General features: G+C 37.4%; 1 protein-coding gene across 1 annotated transcript in view; it reads right to left on the reverse strand.

Annotated features, from left to right (window-relative positions):
• Positions 1–20,812, reverse strand: part of UNC13C (unc-13 homolog C) — a 650,594-nt gene that overhangs the window by 399,845 nt on the left and 229,937 nt on the right. Inside the window, exons 4-6 of the mRNA XM_066342502.1 lie at positions 8,117–8,195; positions 7,099–7,104; positions 5,277–5,348 (exon numbers count right to left, since the gene is read on the reverse strand). Coding sequence (XP_066198599.1) covers positions 5,277–5,348; positions 7,099–7,104; positions 8,117–8,195 — 157 coding nt within the window. The remainder of the gene's footprint in view (positions 1–5,276; positions 5,349–7,098; positions 7,105–8,116; positions 8,196–20,812) is intronic.

Below are 20,812 nucleotides of genomic sequence, written 5' to 3' on the forward strand. Positions count from 1 at the left end.
CGAAGGATGGAAGCAGGTTCAATAGCAATACTTGTAAACAAGATAATCTTCAAATCTGGTGTCATTGCAGCTGGTTCCCAAATTCGTACTCTCTGAAATCAGACACTCAGCTTTAAAGGTGACCAGGAGGCATTGGGCTTAGCTTATTTTCTGGATACTTCACCATCAGTCCCTGCTCCATTTCCCTGATTGCTACTTGCTCTGTCTGGCAAGATATTTTTTAATTTTCAAAAATATAAGATAAGTATTATTACTTTAATTTTAAGGATGAGGTGAGCAAGTCTCAAGGAGTCAAGAAGTATTGGTAAGAAACAAGTTTTCAGAGGTCGTAAGAGGTGATGCTGAGATTCTAATTCAGGCCTATATCTCGTCAACACTCGTCCATGCAGCTTGAAAGGATTCTTGTTCCTGAGCAATATTCCAGAGAACCTGAGTTTTTGCGGGCCTACAAATTCTGGGTTGAAACCTAGACCAGACAGGTGTTCTGGCCTGCTTGAACTTTGCATGCTATCTCTTTAGTGTCATGGCAGGAGTAGCAGTGATCTCCTGATTACTCCCACACCTAGTTCCCTAAGTCCTTTTTACTGGGCTTGAATCCTGTTTTTGGAAGAAGGACCTGCACTCTTCCAGACAAACCAACCCTTCCATAGAGTTGACAAATCCTGAAAGCATGCCAATAGATGAGAGTCCAAAACAAGGTCATCAACTCAGATAGAAAAAAAAAAAAGGTCTAGTATCCCTTTTAGGCTTGGTGAATTCTATTCCTCATTCTATTTGAGTTTCCATATTCCTCATTTGGGTCTGTCTTAAATACTCCTGCCCGCTAGAAGCTCCCATTATGACCTGTATGTAGCAACAGTGGATACAAAAAAGAGTATCTCACCTCTCCTACCACTATATATCTTTTCAATTTTATTTTTCAATTGCAGTTTACACTGAATATTATTTTGTATTAGTTTCATGTGCACAGCATAGTGGTTAGATAATCATGATATTTCTAACCACATAGTGGTTCCCATGATATTTCCAGTACCCACCTGGCCCATACATAGTTATTACAATATCGACTACATTCTTTATTCCCTATGTCATACTTTACGTTCCCATGTCTATTTTGGGACTACCAATTTGTACTTCCTAAGGCCTTCACCTCTTTCACCCAGTCCCCAACACCACGCCTCTCTGTTTATCAGTCTGTTCTCTGGCAGATCCCCTCCTGCTGTATTTAAAGCCCCATCACTGCAGAGCTTTTTTTAGCTGAGTTGTTTACTGTCTTATTTCCAGAATCGAAACAATGCTTGATACATGGTAGTCAATTAATATTTAATTTTTGAATGGATCTGCTTTGATTGTCCCACAGCTGGATCCACACCTAGGAAGCTCATGGTGAAAACAAGCACAAAGCTGGGCAGTGTAATGCCAGGCAGACTACTGTTGCAGTACATGGACATTAGATTGTTACCACTTCTCGTGTTATTAAATCTTGGCCAGTTAGCTCAGTGGTAGAGCGTCGGTCTGGTGTGCAGGAGTCCCGGGTTTGATTCCCACCAGGGCACACAGGAGAAGCACCCATCTGCTTCTCCACCCCTCCCCCTCTCCTTCCTCTCTGTCTCTCTCTTCCCCTCCCGCAGCCAAGGCCCCATTGGAACAAAGTTGGCCCGGCTGAGGATGGCTCTATGGCCTCTGCCTCAGGCGCTAGAGTGGCTCTGGTTGCAACAGAGCAATGCCCCAGATGAGCAGAGCATCGTCCCCTGGTGGGCATGCCGGGTGGATCCTGTTCGGGCGCATGCCGGAGTCTGTCTGACTGCCTCCCCGTTTCCAGCTTCAGAAAAAGGCAAAAAAATATATAAATAAAAAATCTTGTGTTATTAAGCCAGATGCAAATATACAGAAACTGTAGTTCTTAAGGGCTCATTAGACCGAGATTCCCCATCAGCCCCAACAGCTCCTCACGGGAGAGCAGGAGCTGGTGACAGAAGGCACCCGGCAGAGCTTCTCCCTATGCAACAGAGTGTTAAGGGAGGCTGTGCTGCAGAGCCACGTCACCTGGCATCGACTTCACAGCCTTTCCTTCTTTGGAAGAGATGCCTGGGCTTTGTATTGTACATCTCTTTAATGAAAATAGAAGTATTAACATTTCATGGCCAAGCCATTTACCTTCACATGAAGGATAGGATTTCATGCTTTCACATCGAGCATGTCTAGGAAGACTTTCGGCAGCCAGAAGTGGAAATTTTCCTCTTCAGCCTTTATGTTAGTTGCCCATGTAATTAATTAATGTGACAGCTTGTCAAAAGTGGCATTTACTATCCCTGTTGTACAGAAGTCACATTTCATTTATTTTTTCAGACGTGGGCCCCAAAGAAATGGGCTTTATTAACTTGAGAGGGAGCTGATGAACACTGTTTATCCACCCAATACCCATACCAAAAAAATCTTTCATATCAGCCATCTGAAATTAAAGAAGTAAAATGATAATTAAGTTGATAAAAACGTAGATCAATAATTAATTTAACCATAAAGTGAAGGTGTGCTCCCTGTCAGAGCCTAAGAAAATGTAGTAACATTCCTTTGATTTCTACTGGTTTACTCTTAGCTTTCTATGAGTATTTGTGCTTCAAACCAGTTACCATATTTTAGAATATAAGAAAGGAATACGGGGGACCCGGGTTCGATTCCCGGCCAGGGCACACAGGAGAAGCGCCCATTTGCTTCTCCACCCCCACCCCCCCTCCTTCCTCTCTGTCTCTCTCTTCCCCTCCCGCAGCCAAGGCTCCATTGGAGCAAAGATGGCCCAGGCGCTGGGGATGGCTCCTTGGCCTCTGCCCCAGGTGCTAGAGTGGCTCTGGTCGCGGCAGAGCGACGCCCCGGAGGGGCAGAGCATCGCCCCCTGGTGGGCAGAGCGTCGCCCTTGGTGGGCGTGCCGGGTGGATCCCGGTCGGGCGCATGCGGGAGTCTGTCTGACTGTCTCTCCCCGTTTCCAGCTTCAGAAAAATACAAAAAAAAAAAAAAAAAAAAAAAAAAAAAAAAAGAAAGGAATAGAACAGGGGTATATAAATATAAACCCTTGACCTCGATTGTTTTGTATAAAACAAAAGCCTATATAATTTGCGATTCAGAAAGCAATATGGCATTCTGTCCTACATCAGAGGATGTTGGCTTTCTCTTGAATCCAAACTATGCTCAAAATATTATATTGGCATTGTATAATAAATCTGGGAAAGCAGCCACATTGTTTAATCCCGTGGCACAATAAAAAAATTTTTTTTTAATTTTTCTTAAGTGAGAAATGGGGAGGCAGAGAGACAGACTCTGGCATGTGCCCCAACTGGGATCCACCCAGCAAGCCCTCATGGGGCAATGTTCTGTGCATCTGGGGTTGTTGCTCCATTACTCAGCAACCAAGCTATTTTTAGTGCCTGAGGTGAGGCCATGGAGCCATCCTCAGCACCCAATGTCAACTTGCTCCAACCGAGCCATGGCTGTAGGAGAGGAAAAGAGAGATGGAGAGAGAGGGAATGAGGGGGAGGGGTGGAGGAGCAGAGTGCTACAGCAAATAAATGTATATTGCTTTGCTGATGTATATTGGGGTCGGGGGTTGCTGATAAGACCTAGGTAATGTTGGCCTTTGAAAGGTAACAATGGTAGAAGGAAGAGATTGAGAAATATAATGTAAATAATGGTATTTAAATGTCAAGTATATAAAAATTTGTAGCAAGTCAAGTAATATTTTTAACCAAAAAAAGACACTATATGGCTCAGCGGTAGAGCGTCGGCCTAGCGTGCGGAGGACCCGGGTTCGATTCCCGGCCAGGGCACATAGGAGAAGCGCCCATTTGCTTCTCCACCCCTCCGCCGCGCTTTCCTCTCTGTCTCTCTCTTCCCCTCCCGCAGCCAAGGCTCCATTGGAGCAAAGATGGCCCGGGCGCTGGGCATGGCTCTGTGGCCTCTGCCTCAGGTGCTAGAGTGGCTCTGGTCGCAATATGGCGACGCCCAGGATGGGCAGAGCATCGCCCCCTGGGGGGCAGAGCACCGCCCCTGGTGGGCGTGCCGGGTGGATCCCGGTCGGGCGCATGCAGGAGTCTGTCTGACTGTCACTCCCTGTTTCCAGCTTCAGAAAAATTAAAAATAAAAAAAAAAAAAAAAAAAAAAAAAAAGACACTATAAGAATGACAAAGTTGCTAAAATTAATAAAGGTAAAATGTGTTAATTTTCATAACAGGGGGCACAGAAAAATTATCTAGAGTCAAAGCCTCAGCAGTGTGTGCAGGATGGAGCTACATGTCACAAAACCCACTGCATATTAGAATCGCCTGAGAGTTTCCTCTATGCAGGCTACACCTGAAGCCATTAAGTTAGAATCAGTGGAAAGGAGAGGCAGACAGAAGTATGTTTTAAAGTTCCCCCAGTGAATCTTATGAGCCAAATTTAAGAATCCCTGACCTAGATATTTGCAGCCTATTTGTATCTTTGAATTGGTTCTTTCATTCAGTAAGAATTACAAAGCTTCTACCTCATCTCAGAGAGTATACTAAGCACTAAAAATAAAAAGATTTCACAAGAAGAATAAACAAAATAGTAGGTTACCCTCAGGGATATCAGTCTAAAAGGAAAGGTTTATGCAAAATAATCAAATTAATTCTAATAAAAATAATAAAAAAAACAGCAGCTCACATTTATTGTTTACTATATCCTAGGTCATGCTGAGTGTTAAACATGTTTCCATTCCCTTATTTCATCTGTCTCATTATTTCCTCACTATATAGATGAAAGAACTCAAGTTTAGAGAAGTTACATAACATGCCAGATCCAATAATAATAATTTAGTTGTACAGATGGGACTCACCCCAAACAGCCCTCACTCTTAACTATACTAGCTTATGGAGGTAGTGATTAAATGCAAAAAAAAAAAAAAAGCCGTGAGAAAGAAACTAACTCAGCAAGAAGGGGAGGAGGATGTTGAAGAAAGCCTCAGTAATGAGGCAAAATTTGAACTATGTAAAAATTTAGCAGAATTTTTTTCAGGGGGAAAATAAAAGCTAAATTGCATTAGAATGGAATAGCATTTCTAAAGATGGAAAAGTTCATGCATATTTGAGCAAGAGGAGATAATTTGGATGATAGTAAAGCTGAGGCCCAGAGGAAATTTGTTTCAGGGTCAGACTCCTCCCATGCTCCCAGTTATTTCTACAATGTTGGAATAAACATTACAAATGAGTTCATCAGGTTTTCCCACTACACTACAATGAATACCTAGTAATTGACTTTGCACCTACCAGTTCCTCATTGTTTAGTGATGTCCTAATCACCATAGCCAGGGAGAGTCCAGATTTCCGGGCAGCCAGGGTCTAAAATAAACAGAATTATGAGTTATTGGTACATGAGGTAACTGCGCAGCAGAATGTGAAAATATAAGTATATAGACTATTGGTCATATTTTAGTCAATAAAGACCTACCATATTCAGTATTCAGCCAGTTCACCTCAAATGTGGAATCACAGAACATTAAAGCTGAGAGAAGTTCCCCCATCATCAAACCTAACCCTGACATTTTTTACAGATGAGAACAGTGAGGTTTAGCATGGCAGGGTGATTGGCCCACAATTTCCAGGCTAGAAGAGGCTTCTGGAGTTTTTTTTCCCCCAAGTTGGTCATGCTCACATTTATTAAAAAACATGACCACTGGTACAGAGTTTGCTGAAATGTGTAAGGACACTGAATCACAGCTGGTGTTAGATGGTTCTTGAGTTGTTTATAGTTCCCTGGAATGCTCTTCCACATCTAGCCAGGATATTTTCATCCAAGGGTTTATTTTATCAATTGAGAAACATTATACCCAGATTTGTTTTCTTACTCAAGGCTGGTAACTTCAGTGATTTTAAGTAAGAGTCAAATCCTTTTAGACTCCCCTGTAAAATAGAGCCATTATATTGCTCCTACCCAAAACATATGTAATATAATAAATTCAACATTACTATAGAAAACTTTGGAACTTAGAAATTCTACATGGGACTATCGAATCTGCTCTACTATTAGGAGCAAAGGAAAGTCATAGTGGAATAATGCATCTGGTCATAAATATCAATATATTGCCTTTAGCGACAAAGCTATGCACCCAGATCAAATTCAGCACAACCCTAAGTGAAGAAGTCACTCTCTACCCGTCTCTAGCCATCTCCACCCCCCCCAGGCATCCCCAAACTATGGCGGGCACATGCGGCCCTCTGAGGCCATTTATCCGGCCCCCACCACACTTCCGGAAGGGGCACCTCTTTCATTGGTGGTCAGTGAGAGGAGCACTGTATGTGGGGGCCCTCCAGCGGTCTGAGGGACAGTGACTGGCCCCCTGTGTAAAAAGTTTGGGGACCCCTGATGTAGACCTATGGAGGGCCTACATCCAAGGGTTTATCCAAGATGCTCTCTCATCTCTGACAACAATTGTCTCTATTATTTTTATCCTATCTTAGTCTGTATTTGTATGTGTTTACATAAATTGGTCTGTATTTCTGTTTTTTGTTTTTGTTTTGTTTCTGTTTGTTTTGTTTGTTTTGTGACAGGGTCTGAGAGAGACAGAGAGAGGAACAGATAGAAACAGGAAGGGAGAGAGATGAGAAGCATCAATTCTTTGTTGCAGCATCTTAGTTTATTGATTGCTTTCTCATATGTGCTTTGACCAGGGGGCTACAGCAAACATAGTGACCTCTTGCTCAAGCCAGAGACCTTGTGCTGAAGCTAGTGAGCCTTGCTCAAACAAGATAAGCCAGTGCTCAAGTTGGCGACCTCGGAGTTTCGAACCTGGGTCCTCTTCGTCCCAGTCCAATGCTCTGTTCACTGCACCACCACCTGATCCGGCTGGTCTTTTTGAATTGAACTAGATGTTAAATTCTTGGATAATCCAAGTATTATTTCCATATGTCTCTTTTTATTTCCCCATCCTTTCCTCTTTTATCCCATGAATAAGTGCATTATATGTTTGAGAAAAATTGGCAAATATTACTTAATTAAATAAAAAATCACTTTTTTCTTTGCTTAAATACAATTAAAACAATGAAAAGTTAAATACAAATACTTAAAAAAGAAAAAAAGAAAATCACTTACCATGGCCTGAAGATTCCATGTACCAAAGTGTAAATAAAATGAGACATAAGAAAGATAAGAAGAGAATATAAAAATGTTAAAAAGCCTAATACTTTAAAATAACATCCACGCTATAATGGTAGGATTCTGAGCTAACAGAACAGACATATCATGCTTTTCAGTGTAAGATCTTTCCAGTCACAATTTTATCTTTCCTACTTTAAAATTAAAATGATGACTTTAGATAAAGGTTTTCATAGCAAAATTAAAAATTACTAATATCAAGAAAGTTTGTTTTCTCTGGGGTAAAATACATTTTTCATGTCATAAACTATTAAGTATATGCCTCCAGAAAAATATGTGAAGACACTGTGGATGACAGAAAACACTCTTTTTCATGCTGATGGACTATTTTTTTCTATATTTAACACAGACTATTATTAATTATTTGCATCTCTAGATGTTCTCCAGCATATTTCACTATAGGAGACCTTGGATTATTCAGAGTTATGTTCGGGCTAGTAAAAGTTATAATTGCTTGGGAGCCATGTTTTTCTTTAGACAGTGGAGCAGCTTATTTATTTGGCTATACTTGATCTTAATAGAATAGAATAAAAATGGTTAATATTATTTGCTTGCTTTGTAGTGTTCAAGTCTACTGAATTAAGGTGAAGAGGTTCAAGTCAAGCCTTAAACTGCAAATTAAACTTGTGGTCATTCAAAATATAACACTTCAAAGCCCACTTGCAGAAGCTTGCTTAGGATGCTGTATGACTTTTTTTTTTTTCTCAATTATAGAGTCATTTTAGCTCCACTTGTAATTTCAACTAATATCCAGAGCTATTAAAAGTGTAGAGTGAGTTTCTCCACCTAATAGATTTTAAAGAGATAATATAACACTTACTAGAATCCAGCTTCTTATGTGTTCTATACTATGAAATACTTACAGGCTAGATATTTAATGAGAAGGACAATATGATATGTAATGAAGACCAAGACAACACATGCAATCAAAGAGAATATGACAAGAGTGACTTACCACATCTCGTACAATAGGCAAAGTTTTCTTTCTGCGGAGATCTGGCATGCTGTCAATACCATAAAGACCCCGCCCAGCCCTGAAGGAGGAAAAAAGGAATGATTTTAATGAGTCATTGAATTTCTAGAAAAAAAATTCCAGTGTTCATAGTAAAAGAGGCTGTGCAAAAGATTAAGTGGATATCATAGGTTTTAACTGGTTGATAAAGTAAAAATGATCCAAGACTCTACAACCTTGCACAGGGAGAAGGAGAGATTCTAGATACTGTGAAAAATAACCATTGTCACTTTGGATAACTCCATACATTGAAACTTTAAAATACACATGGCCTGGTTTGATGCTCTGTGCTATTGTCAGAATCACAAAGAGAATAATTAAAATTGTTAGGTATATGGAACTTTGTACCAAATCATTTGGTGCAAGTTTGGTCTGTCTGCAATGGTAAAAAACAACAACTAAAAAAAAAAAATGTTTACTATAAAAATACCATTGTGTGTGTGTTTAATATTCAGAGATCAAACTGCAAAGTGGCACCTCAAGGATACAGATATTTATACATTGAAATATTAGTGATTACACTAATATGAATATTTGTACTTATCTGAATTTATCCACAGATAAATAAATGTACAAGATTAAAATAATTTCTTATACAATAATGTTCAGTGCAATATTTTGTAACAGCAACAACAGCTAGACAACCAAAATATTAATCAATAATATATTAAGTAAATGAGTTATAGTATATTGTATAATAGAAAGAACACAATAATTAGATGAGGAAAATCTTTGTATATATGTATATATATATGAAAAAATAATCAATCTATTAAGTGAAAAAAACAAGTTGACATGATAGTAAGTTTAGTATTATCCCATATGTCTATGTGTTTATTTAGGCACAGAAAATATCTAGAAAGATATTCATCAAATTAGTAACCATAGCTACTTGTGTGGAGTGAAATTAGGTGAGAGAAAAAGAGAACACACTCTCTATGCTATAAATTTGGTAATGGCAAATGTTTTTATAGGGATATGCTTTTCTCTTTTTTTGCAATTTAAAATCATTTTGAAATATATTTTTATTTAAAATAAGTTTAATACATTGAATTTGATTTTTATTGCACCAAAGCTAGTCTTTTTATACAAACAAAATGGTGCTAAAATCACAGGTGCTAAAATTAATAGCTTATCCTTATGCTCAACTAAACTACAAAACTCTTGCTAACCTACAGCTTTGAGTCAGCATTTTCACTGGACCAACTCAATTCATAACTGTGTTTGTTAGCTGGGCAGCTCTGCCATTGGAACAAGCTATCACAACATTTTATAGCCCACTTTTCCACTGACACAGAGATGGCCTCTTTGCTTTCGCTGCTTGGCTTAAGAGAAATCTTTGTTTTATTGGACTTTTCTAGTAGCCATGGTCTTAACTAAAATACTCTAGTTGTATCAATTATTAGCTGGGTGATCTTGGAAAGTTTATTAAATGCATCACATAACTCATGTAAAATATTAATAAAAGAAAAATATGAATAAAGATAAAATGATAATTAGTAACAATGCCATAATTTCTATATTTGAAAACAAGGATCAAATGCAGTGATAAGTGTGAAATATTAAAACCAATGAATATGTGTAGGAATATACTATGAAAACTTGCAGAGTTAAACAATCAGAGAGAGACAGCTAGGTCCTCTAGGGCAGTGGTCCCCAACCCCCGGGCCATGGACCAGTACCGGTCCGTGGGTCATTTGGTACCAGTCCACAGAGAAAGAATAAATAACTCACATTATTTCTGTTTTATTTATATTTAAGTCTGAATGATGTTTTATTTTTTTAAAATGACCAGATTCCCTCTGTTACATCCATCTAAGATTCACTCTCGATGCTTGTCTCAGTCACGTGATACATTTATCCATCCCACCCTAAAGGCCGGTCCGTGAAAATATTTTCTGACATTAAACCAGCCATGGCCCAAAAAAGGTTGGGGACCACTGCTCTAGGGTGAAAGCCCTGAGCGGAGGAGAGTCCAGGGGCCTCTCTGACCCGTACTGGAAACAGCAAAACAGCAGGATAATATTCCCCAACAAGAAATGTTTAGGCCCTCAGAGAAAATTAGAAGTCAATGTTCCTTGTCCCTTACTTCACCCCCTGAAAACATCTTCTGTTTCCTTGAGTTATTTGTAGTTGCTAATAAATATCTGAGTAAGGCTGGGGATGGGGTTTCAGTCCTTCAGTCTGTGGACAGGGGCTGTTGCCCCCCCTCAGCCCATTGAAGCATGTCATCTGGTCTCCGAGTAGTTCACTGTAGCTGCTACAAGAGGTGCCCCGTGTGAGGAACAGGAATCAAATGACAGGTTTGCTACTCCGAATAGTTCATTGTCGCCACAACACACATGAGCAAGAAGAATGTCAATGATGAACAACAAATTATGCTTAGGTCCTGCACTTCAACTAAGAGTTACCTTTAGATCAGAGGTCGGGAAACTCTTTGGCTGAGAGAGCCATGAACGCCACATATTTTAAAATGTAATTTCATGAGAGCCATACAACGACCCATGTACCTTATGCATTATCCAATAAAAATTTGGTGTTGTTCCGGAGGACAGCTGTGATTGGCTCCAGCCACCTGCAACCATGAACATGAGTGGTAGGAAATGAATGGATTGTAATACATGAGAATTTTTTATATTTTAATGTTATTATTATTTTTATTAAAGATTTGCCTGCGAGCCAGATGCAGCCATCAAAAGAGCCACATCTGGCTTGTGAGCCATAGGTTCCTGACACCTGGTTTAGATCATGGAATACAGGAAAAGAGTATCATGGATCAGAGATCAAGAAAGAGGAAATTAAGAAGAGAGGAAAAGAAGAAAAAATGAACTGGAAGACAGTGTGTGTGGTAGGGGGAGATGACATTTAAGATACTGTCCACCACTGATTCTATGAGAAAAGAGTTGATACAGTTTCTATCCTTGCCAGAGTATTGACAATTAACATTCTCTAGGCCAAGGGCTGTGAAGATGACATGACAGTCAAAGATCGAGCAGTGGGGTCACAAAAAGAAACATGGTCAGCATGAGCCTATGAACTGCAAGAAACTGTAGAGTGGAGAAGAGGAAAGAACAATGAACTTCTGTTTTGTCTTCTTAATACCCATCTTCAGAAAATGAACCCACAACTCTATGAATATAACTTCCTGCTTCCCTCCTAACCTCTTTCCAGATTCTTCCACTCTCCCTGCCAGTGCATGCTTGACCCTCCTACATTCCAAAAATTAAATAAATGAATTATGTGAGTGGATTTTTGTTCACAGAAGGAAAGAATTTTTTCAGTTTTATTTGCTCTACTCGAAGGCTCTGATTCCAAGCAGTTTCTACTTTCTCACCTCAGTGAATAAAATTAATGATGGCATAAAGTGTGCAGTAATAAATGCCTCTCCACTACATTAGAGCGAAATCATAAAAACTGCCTTCAAATGTTTTGAAATTTTTTGACTTCTAAATAATGTGACTTTAATAACTATGTAAAGAAACACTGAATTGTGATTATGGTTGAGAAAGTGATTTATAAACTGCAAAGTGTTATATGAGTTGTATTTTCTTTCTATCAATAATGATTTATTTTATTTATGTTTTCTTTTTCATGGAACTTAATTCAAATTCCTTAGTGCACCTAGAATCTTGAGCAACTCCATAGACACACACACTCAGGAATCAGTTGTAATTTGTAAAATTGCAATGCAATAACAATGTTCTCTTAACTTTCTGATAACCTCAAAAGTGTTCTCAATCAGGTTGTGTTTCCTTATAATTCTACATTTTCATCATTACTGTGAGAAGTTTGTATAAACATATACTTTCATGAGCTTATTCATCAAGTACTAATAAAGCTTTCACTGAAAACCTGAATCTTAAAAAAAAGAAATGTTTGCTCTTCTCATGAGTAGAATTGAGCTTGGTGAATACTGTGAGGCTCCATGAAAATGTAAAATAATTACGTAATATTTATTGAGAGGCTTCCTAACCAGGAGAGATCTGGGACAGATTAAATAACAGAACATGGTGAAGACTGAAAATATCAGTAGATAAATAAGTCACTGACCTTCCAAGCAAAAAGTCAAGTTCAAGGATATCAGTTAAAATCCAGAAGAAAGAGCTAGGCTCAATGATGAAAAAGTAAGAGGGAGTCCTTCACATAGGCCACAGCAGACAAGTAATTCTGAAGGTAAGATCTGAGTCTATGAAAGCTGTTAGATTTCAGGGTTTTTTTTCTCTTTTCTTTCTTTTCCTCTCTTTTCTTTTATTTATTTATTTTCAATAGCTGATTAGAATAAGCTGCTCCTAATTGTAGCCAGCAAACTACCTATGCATAGCTAATTCATGGGATGTTTATCAGGGACTACATATAATGCTGGCAGTTATAGTCAACTTTACATGTATTATCTCATTTAATTCTCAAAAAACTTCAATGAGAGTTGAGTACAATCATTTCTCTCATTTTGTAAATGGGGAAATGGAGGCATAGAATAATTTAGAATCATCCCCAAGGTCACTGTCTAAGAGATAACAGTGGCAGAATTTGAACCCACTTCTATGGCTTACCATATACCTTATGGTCTATATGATTGAATTATGATACTTACAATAAAATGAGTTGAGGCTTACAATTAATCCCATTTTACTTTTAATAAAACTAAAGCAATTTACCCAGGCTTAGCACTATATGGCAGAATTTAATTTCTATTGCAAGACTGTCTTACCTCAAAATTCATATTTTTTAAATTTTATTTAGAAAATTAACTGTAAGAGGATAACAATGATCATTAAGAGTACATAGGTTTCAAATAAACATTTCTATAGCATCTGAACTATTGATTACGCTGTATACTCATCCCCTAAAGTCAAATCATTTTCTATCACCTTATATTTGACTCTCTTTACAACCTTCCTCAAGCTCCCCTTCTTTGGTAATCACTTCACTTTTATCTATGTCCATGAGTCTCAGTTTTATATCCCACCTTTGTGTGAAATCATACAGTTCTTAGCTTTTTCTGATTTACTTATTTCACTTAGTAGTATGTTTTCAAGGTCCAACCATGTTGTCGTAAATGGCACTATGACATCATTTCTTATGGTTGAGTAATATTCCATTGTATACATGTACTACTTCTTCTTTACCCAATCCTCTATTGAGGGTCATTTTGGTTGTTTCTATGTCTTGACCACTATGAATAATGCTGTGATGAACATGGGGGTGCATGTGTTTTTTGTACCAGTGTTTTCAAGTTTTGGGGTAGATACCCAGTAGAGGGATTGCTGGGTCATATGGTAGTTCTATTCTTAATTTTTAGAGGAAACAACACATTTTCATCCATAATGGTTGTACTAATTTGTATTCCCACCAGCAGTGCATAAAGATTCCTTTTCCTCCACAACCTCTCCAACACTTGTTATTACCTGTCTTGTTGATAACAGCCAGTCTAACAACTGATGTGAGGTGGTATCTCATTGTATATAGTTTTGATTTGCATTTCTTGAATAGCTAGTGAAGATGAGCTTTTTTCATATATCTGTTGGTCATTTGTATGTTCTTTGGGGAGAAGTATCTGTTCAGATCCTCTCCCTACTTTTTAATTAAATTGTTTGCTTGTTTGTTGTTGAGCTTTAGAATTCTTTATATATTTTGGATATTAATCTCTTATCAGAGCTGTTGTTTGTAAATATCATCTCCCATTTAGTTGGCTGCCTATTTGCTCTGCTGTCAGTTTCTTTTGAAAATCTCTTCAATAAATGCTGCTGGGAAAATTGGAAAGCCACATGCAAAAGAATAAAATTTGACTACAGTTTGTCCCCTTGCACAAAATTACTTCAAAATGGATCAAAGCCCTAAATATAAGATCTGAAAAAATAAATTACATAGAATAAAACACAGGTATTAAACTCATGGACCTTGGCTGTAAAAAATATTTCATAAATTTTTCACCAAAGGTAAGGGAAGTAAAGGCAAAAATAAATGAATGGGACTATATTAAACTAAAAAGCTTCTGCACAGAAAAACCCTCATATTCTTTTTTTTTAATTTTTAATTTTATTATTATTTTTACAGAGACAGAGAGAGAGAGAGTCAGAGAGAGAGAGAGATAGACAGGGACAGACAGACAGGAATGGAGAGATGAAAAGCATCAATCATTAGTTTTTTCATTGTGCATTGCAACGCCTTAGTTGTTCATTGATTGCTTTCTCATATGTGCCTTGACCGCAGGCCTTCAGCAGACTGAGTAACCCCTTGTTCAACAGCCAGCAACCTTGGGTCCAAGCTGGTGAACTTTTGCTCAAACCAGATGAGCCCGCGCTCAAGCTGGCAACCTCGGGGTCTCGAACCTAGGTCCTCGCCATCGCAGTCCAACGCCCTATCCACTGTGCCACCGCCTGGTCAGGCCCTCATATTCTTAATAACTATATTTTGGTTGATGTTTGGAGGAAATAAGAGGACTATCCCAGTTGATCTAGGTATAATTATTTGATAACTTTTCAACTTATTTCCAAAATAATGTTATGACCATATAAAATAGTCCCAATTTTTCCCAAGTACTTCTTCTCTAGGTATTTAGATGCAGTCCCTCAGAAAAAGGAGTCTTTTAGACTACAGGGAATACAAATGGGATAAAAAAGACAAGAGATTTACATACATGGAAAGTCAATGATCACATAAAATTAACAACATGGGTAATATTTTATAGGGTAAACTGAAATGTATTCTAATTCAACATTACCTAGTCTCAATTTTTTTTATTTAGAAAATTAAATTTAACAGGGTGACATTGATCATTTAGAGCAGATAGGTTTCAGGTAAACGTCTCTTTAGAATTTGAACTGTTGATTGTGTTGTGTACCCACCACCCAAAGTCAAATCACTCTCCATGACCACATACTTTCCCCTCTCTACTCCCTCTCCCCATTGTGCTCACTTCACTTTTCTCAGGTCTTTTTGTTTTGCATAATTATTCTAAAAGGAGTTTACTAGTTTAATAAAACTTACAATATAAAAGTGCATTGCTATATACCTTGACTCAAGTTCAGTTAATCATCTTGTTATAGAACAAACACAATACAAACAATCTAAAGGACATATATTATGTATTTTTTTAAGGTATCTGACATTTAGGTAAAGGAGGTAAAAGCTGATTTTACTGAATTAATTTTAATTATTATTTTCATCTAAAATGATTTGATAATATACTGGATGCATATAGATTGGAAAAGATTTCTCAGAAGGCACCAGGAGAGTATTGCATGAAAACTTTCAAGAAGACTTTCCAAAGATAGATCTTTCTGATTATGGGACAAAGTTGTGCTATTTCCACAAGTGGATAGTTGATGATTCTTTGACTAGTCAATTTTCATTAGAAATCAGAATGTTAGTAGACTCTGTTTATAAACAAAGAAGTTTTTTTATTAGTGGAATCCTAAAAAAAATTATACTGCTTCTGATTATTTGTATCTCTAAGACAATTATTGGGCAAGGCTATATAACTAATTTTTTCTTTTTTTATCACAGTGGAACATTAAGGAAAACTAAGGGATTAATAATAAATCATTCTAAATCCTTCTCCTATAATCCTTTAGTTGTATTCTCCTTCAGACTTTTAAAAATAACTCTTTGTATTTATTTAGTTACTTAATTGCAAACATACAATACTCTATTTTGCCTTTTTTGCTTAACATTATACATTTTACATACATTTTTATACAATTTTCCTGATGCTCATTATATACTTTACTTAATTGTTCACCTGCTCCACATTAGGTTATGCTAGTCAGGATATTCTTTTTTTCCTGTTTTTTCACCTTTTTAAAATATCTTTAATGTCACCTGACCAGGCAGTGGCACAATAAATAGAGCATCAGACTGAAATGCGGAGGACTCAGGTTTGAGACCCCAAGGTCACCAGCTTGAGCGCGGGCTCATCTGGTTTGAGCAAAGCTCATCAGCTTGGACCCAAGGTCGCTGGCTTGAGCAAGGGGTTACTTGATCTACTGAAGACCCGTGGTCAAGGCACATATGAGAAAGCAAATCAATGAACAACTAAGGTGTCGCAACAAAAAACTGATGATTGATGCTTCTCATCTCTCTCTGTTCCTGTCTGTCTGTCCCTATCTATCCCTCTCTCTGACTCTCTTTCTGTCTCTGTAAAAAAAAGAAAAAAAATCTTTATTGTCAACAATAAATATTTTTGTCTGTGTAAATGATGACTCATGACCCACATACATAAAGCTTTTTTAATTCCCTATTTCATCACAACTAAGACACCATCTGTTGTATACAGCCATACCATTATGAAAAGAATCAAATTAATCTCTTGTACCAATTAGAAATTTAAATTTTATACTTATTTAAAGGTCCTCTTAATAAGACTTCATCTATGTCATAGATTTCTGTTATATATCAATCATATTTTTCTATAAAAAATACAAACAAAAGAATTATTCCTTGAACTTCTCATCCAGAGTCCAACTTTTGAGAATTACTCTTCAACTCAGACTTGTCAATGTTTGGATGTTTTTCAAATTATTTTCCTTTCAGCCAACAAAAGTATTGGTGATTTAGCAGTACATAAATGAGTGTTTCATTATTGTCTCTTTTGCTCCAAAGAGGAGATAGGTATGCTGCAGATATTGATGCTGGTGGGCTGTTAATCTTACTAAAGGAGGAAAAGGGGACATTCATGGCTCCCACTTCAAAGATGGACTTCTCAGCAGCTGTGTGGGCTAAAAGATAAATGTTACTGACAGGAGAATGTCCTACTTTTTGGTTGAATTGGGGCAGAAAGTCCTCTTCCATAACCCCTGTGAAACTTCATTCTATTTATTTGTTTATATGCTTGTCCCCAGTAGATTATGTTTCCAAAAAATGAGAAATAAATCTTACTCATCTCTCTTCCCTAGAGCTAATTCTGGTGTGTAGCAGAGAAGAATGAGATGTAGAGGTTTTAGTGTATAGGCCTGAGACCAGTAAGATTAGACAGTAGAAAAACCATGGTCTTGTTTTTTTTTTTTTTTTTTTTTTTTTAATACTGTTATGTTTAAAATAATACCTGGAAATAGAAAGACAAAAGCCTGAAGACCAGGGCGAAAGGCAGAGACTTTACACTAATCTGGTTAGTAGGCACAGACTTAGTCACAGGGAGAAGACTTAGTTCTAGACCAAGTAAATATTTTTTAACTTTTCTGAATCTCAGTTATTTCATAGGAAAGTGGAAATTTGCCCTCCTTGCAGTATTGTTGGGAGCATTGACTGAGATAATATATATATAAGTAGGTTACAAACTATTGGTAGCAATTATTTTATTATAAATTTGTTTAAACAGGAAATTTTTTTTTGTATTTTTCTGAAGTGAGAAGCGGGGAGGCAAAGAGACAGACTCCTGCATGCACCCGACCGGGATCCACCCAGCAATCCCATAAGGGGTGATGCTCTGTCCATCTGTGGTGTTGTTCCTTTGCAACTGGAATTATTGTAGCACCTGAGGTGGAGGCCATGGAGCCATCTTTAGTGCCTGGGCCAACTTTGCTCCCATGGAGCCTTGGCTACAGGAGGGGAAGAGAGAGATAGTGAGAAAGGAGAGCGGGAAGGATGGAGAAGCGGATGGGCGCTTCTCCTGTGTGCTCTGGTTGGGAATCAAACCCTGGACTTCCACACGCCAGGCTGACATTCTACCACTGAACCAACCAGCCAGGGCTTAAACAGGTTCATTTTTTAATTTGACTGCTGACTCACTGCTGTCCTAGAGTTATTCACATTCCTCCCAAACAAGAAAGAGATTAGTAACAGAGTCTCTGGCAGACATGACCATGTAGGTAACTACTGAAAGAATTAGAGAAAGAGAAGAGCAGAAAGTCAAAGCTCTGATTGCAGCCTCTTTGTGTTCCAAGTTCCATTAACTTTCTCTTCTGACTCAGTTTAGGTATAGACTTCTGTCTTCAAATCCCGTTTTGATTGCATTCAACCCTGATAATATATTTTGACTAAGTTTATTATTCCTTGCTTAATTCTTATCTATAGTCCTGCTCCCAGTTATTTAAGTTAATATCTGACAAGGGTCTCATGGATGCTCCAATCAAGTTTACTTATACTGTTAACTTTAATCTTGAAAAACAGAACTTTTTATCCTCTCAAATAATTTTCCAAGCCCTGTTGCAATAGAACAGTAATAAAATTCAAAGCATAAAGCTTCTCCCCAGTACTAATCATTCCAGATTCCTCCATCTTCTCTCTCATACCTTTGGATACTCTTTAACTGTGGCCATAAGGTAGTATACTTGCCTTTATTGGAAATGGTATATAGTCCTCTAAACTACCCTTGATGACCCCTTTGGTGGAATAACATTAGAAACCACCATGCCATCTCTTAATGAAACCAGTACAGATCATGTTGGAGTAATCACTAGACTTTTCTACTTGTCTGTCTTGAATTCATTCTCTTACTCTTTCTCTAGTTCATACAGTAAATTTGCATATGAAGTGGCTCCACTGAAGCAGGCAAAGAGCATGTTTGTTCTGCTAAGTGCCTACAATATATGGGTATCAAGAATAGTTTTGAAATGTTCTTGAATATTTCCACATATCTTTCCGCAATTTCAAGTCTAGACATCTATTTTAGAACTAATTTTTAAAACAAAATTATTCCTGCAATATTTTTGGATGTTTTATTTAGATTTATCTGTTTCTTATACTATCACCATTTTTCCAGTTGCAGCAGTTTAAAATCCTAAACAAGAACTAGTCCTAGTTGTAAAAGTCAAGCAACCTAAGAAATGGTGCATTCTGACATTCATGTATCTTTGAAATGTGGAAACTGAGCTGCAAAAAATTCAAATGCTTGTCCAAAATATCCAGATTATTGACAGCAAACTAGAAACACCCAGGGCTCTGGGCCATCACTGCAGTCTTTTTCTCCTTCTTTGCTTCTGATATCCAAGAGCTACCAAACACTGTCCATTTCCCTTCTCATCTCTGGGTCTCTCTCTCTCTCTCTCTCTCTCTCTCTCTCTCTCTCTCTCTGTCTGTCTTATTCTCACACGCTCTCTCATTTGCATATTTCTTTATATTTGGATCACACAATGTTGTTGTAGATTTTATTATGCTATGCCTGGAATGCTTTTCATTGATTTTTTAATTACAATTTCTCTATCTCCTGTTTATCTCACCTTCAGTTCACCCTGAACAAAACTGCCGCATCAATCTTCCTGTAGGTAAGTAGCCACGAGACTAACATGATGGAAGCGATGTTTAAAGACCACTCTGGCAGTGCTGTTCATAAAGGATTGGAGGACAAATAAAGGAGAAAGAGAATGGGCTAAAAAATTGTTGAAGTAATTCTGGGTTCTGTAATGGATTCCTTAATAAGGGTCTTGACTAAGGCGGTTTCACCACTTTCTTTTTCAACCCCTTCATTCTACTTTATGAACTTTGATAGAATTCCCAATTCAAACTGCTATAATATTTCAAAGAGTAAATGGCCTTGTGTCAAAGAGAGCCTCTGAATTCTACTAAATTATTTTCTCCTTTCCTAGGCGTTTGACCTTTTAACACTCTGTAATGCTCCTTAACACTTTAAGCAGCTTTTTCTTTAAAACCCTGGTTCCTTTGAAACATAGTTTTAGAAGTGCTAACTACCTCATTATTCATCTTTACATTATTATTTTTTAACAGCTAATGCTATTTTTAAATATTTGAAGAGATAAAGGGTATGTGAAAGATTTACTTTACTGGTGGTAAAGGGGATTTCAAGTTATATTTCCAGTGATTAAAAATAATTTTCAGAGGAAAACAACCAAGTGATCCTAGGAGTCATTACAGTGAGTTGCTCAAGTGGAAACCTTAAACGCAGATGTTAAACACTCCCCTGAAGATTTTCTCAATATTAGGGTTGGGGGACAATATCAGGTGTCAGGGATTAACTTCTAACAACTCAATTACAGTATGTACCTTCTAGAACCAATGTACTTCACTGATTGTTTACCAAGTAGACAAATTAGCCTTTTCTGCCCTTAAAATTCCCTATACCAAAAACCTTTCTTACCCCTCCCAGAACATTATCTTCACCTAAATAAACTTCAGAAAAAAATTACACGTTACAGAACAGAAAACAAATTAAAAATGCAGCCCCCAAACTTGCTCATAATTAGCCAGCCAATATTGTTTGAAAAAAACAAACAAATGTCCATTTAATTAAAATTCACGCTACATAGAATCTCAATTAAGTGTAGTTTGAAACTCCTATACTATGCTGCTGTAGCTCAAGGCTGTAGTATGAAATTGTGTATATTAATGTTCCTTGGTTTGAAGTTAATTTTCTTAGTAACCCCTCTCCAGAAAATCTTGGCATTCATTTATACATAGTTTATAAAGTACAATTATTCAGAAGTTAATGAAAGACCAGCTTCTTAATATACTTTACTTAATGCCATTAAGTACAATAAAAGATTCAATAGCAAAGAAACAACATTTCTCAAACTAAACCTCAGATGTATTTAATTGTACTGTTCTTTAGATGTATGCTGCATTTTTAAACCCCTGAAGATTTTTAACAATTCTTGCTAATCACTAATGAAAATTTGTAGTAACTGACGGCAGAGAATAAAGCCATTAGGTAGTTGCCAGACTTTCACAGTCAAGTCCCTCTTATTC

This window comes from Saccopteryx leptura, chromosome 6, assembly GCF_036850995.1.
Source record: "Saccopteryx leptura isolate mSacLep1 chromosome 6, mSacLep1_pri_phased_curated, whole genome shotgun sequence".
Taxonomy (NCBI): domain Eukaryota; kingdom Metazoa; phylum Chordata; class Mammalia; order Chiroptera; family Emballonuridae; genus Saccopteryx; species Saccopteryx leptura.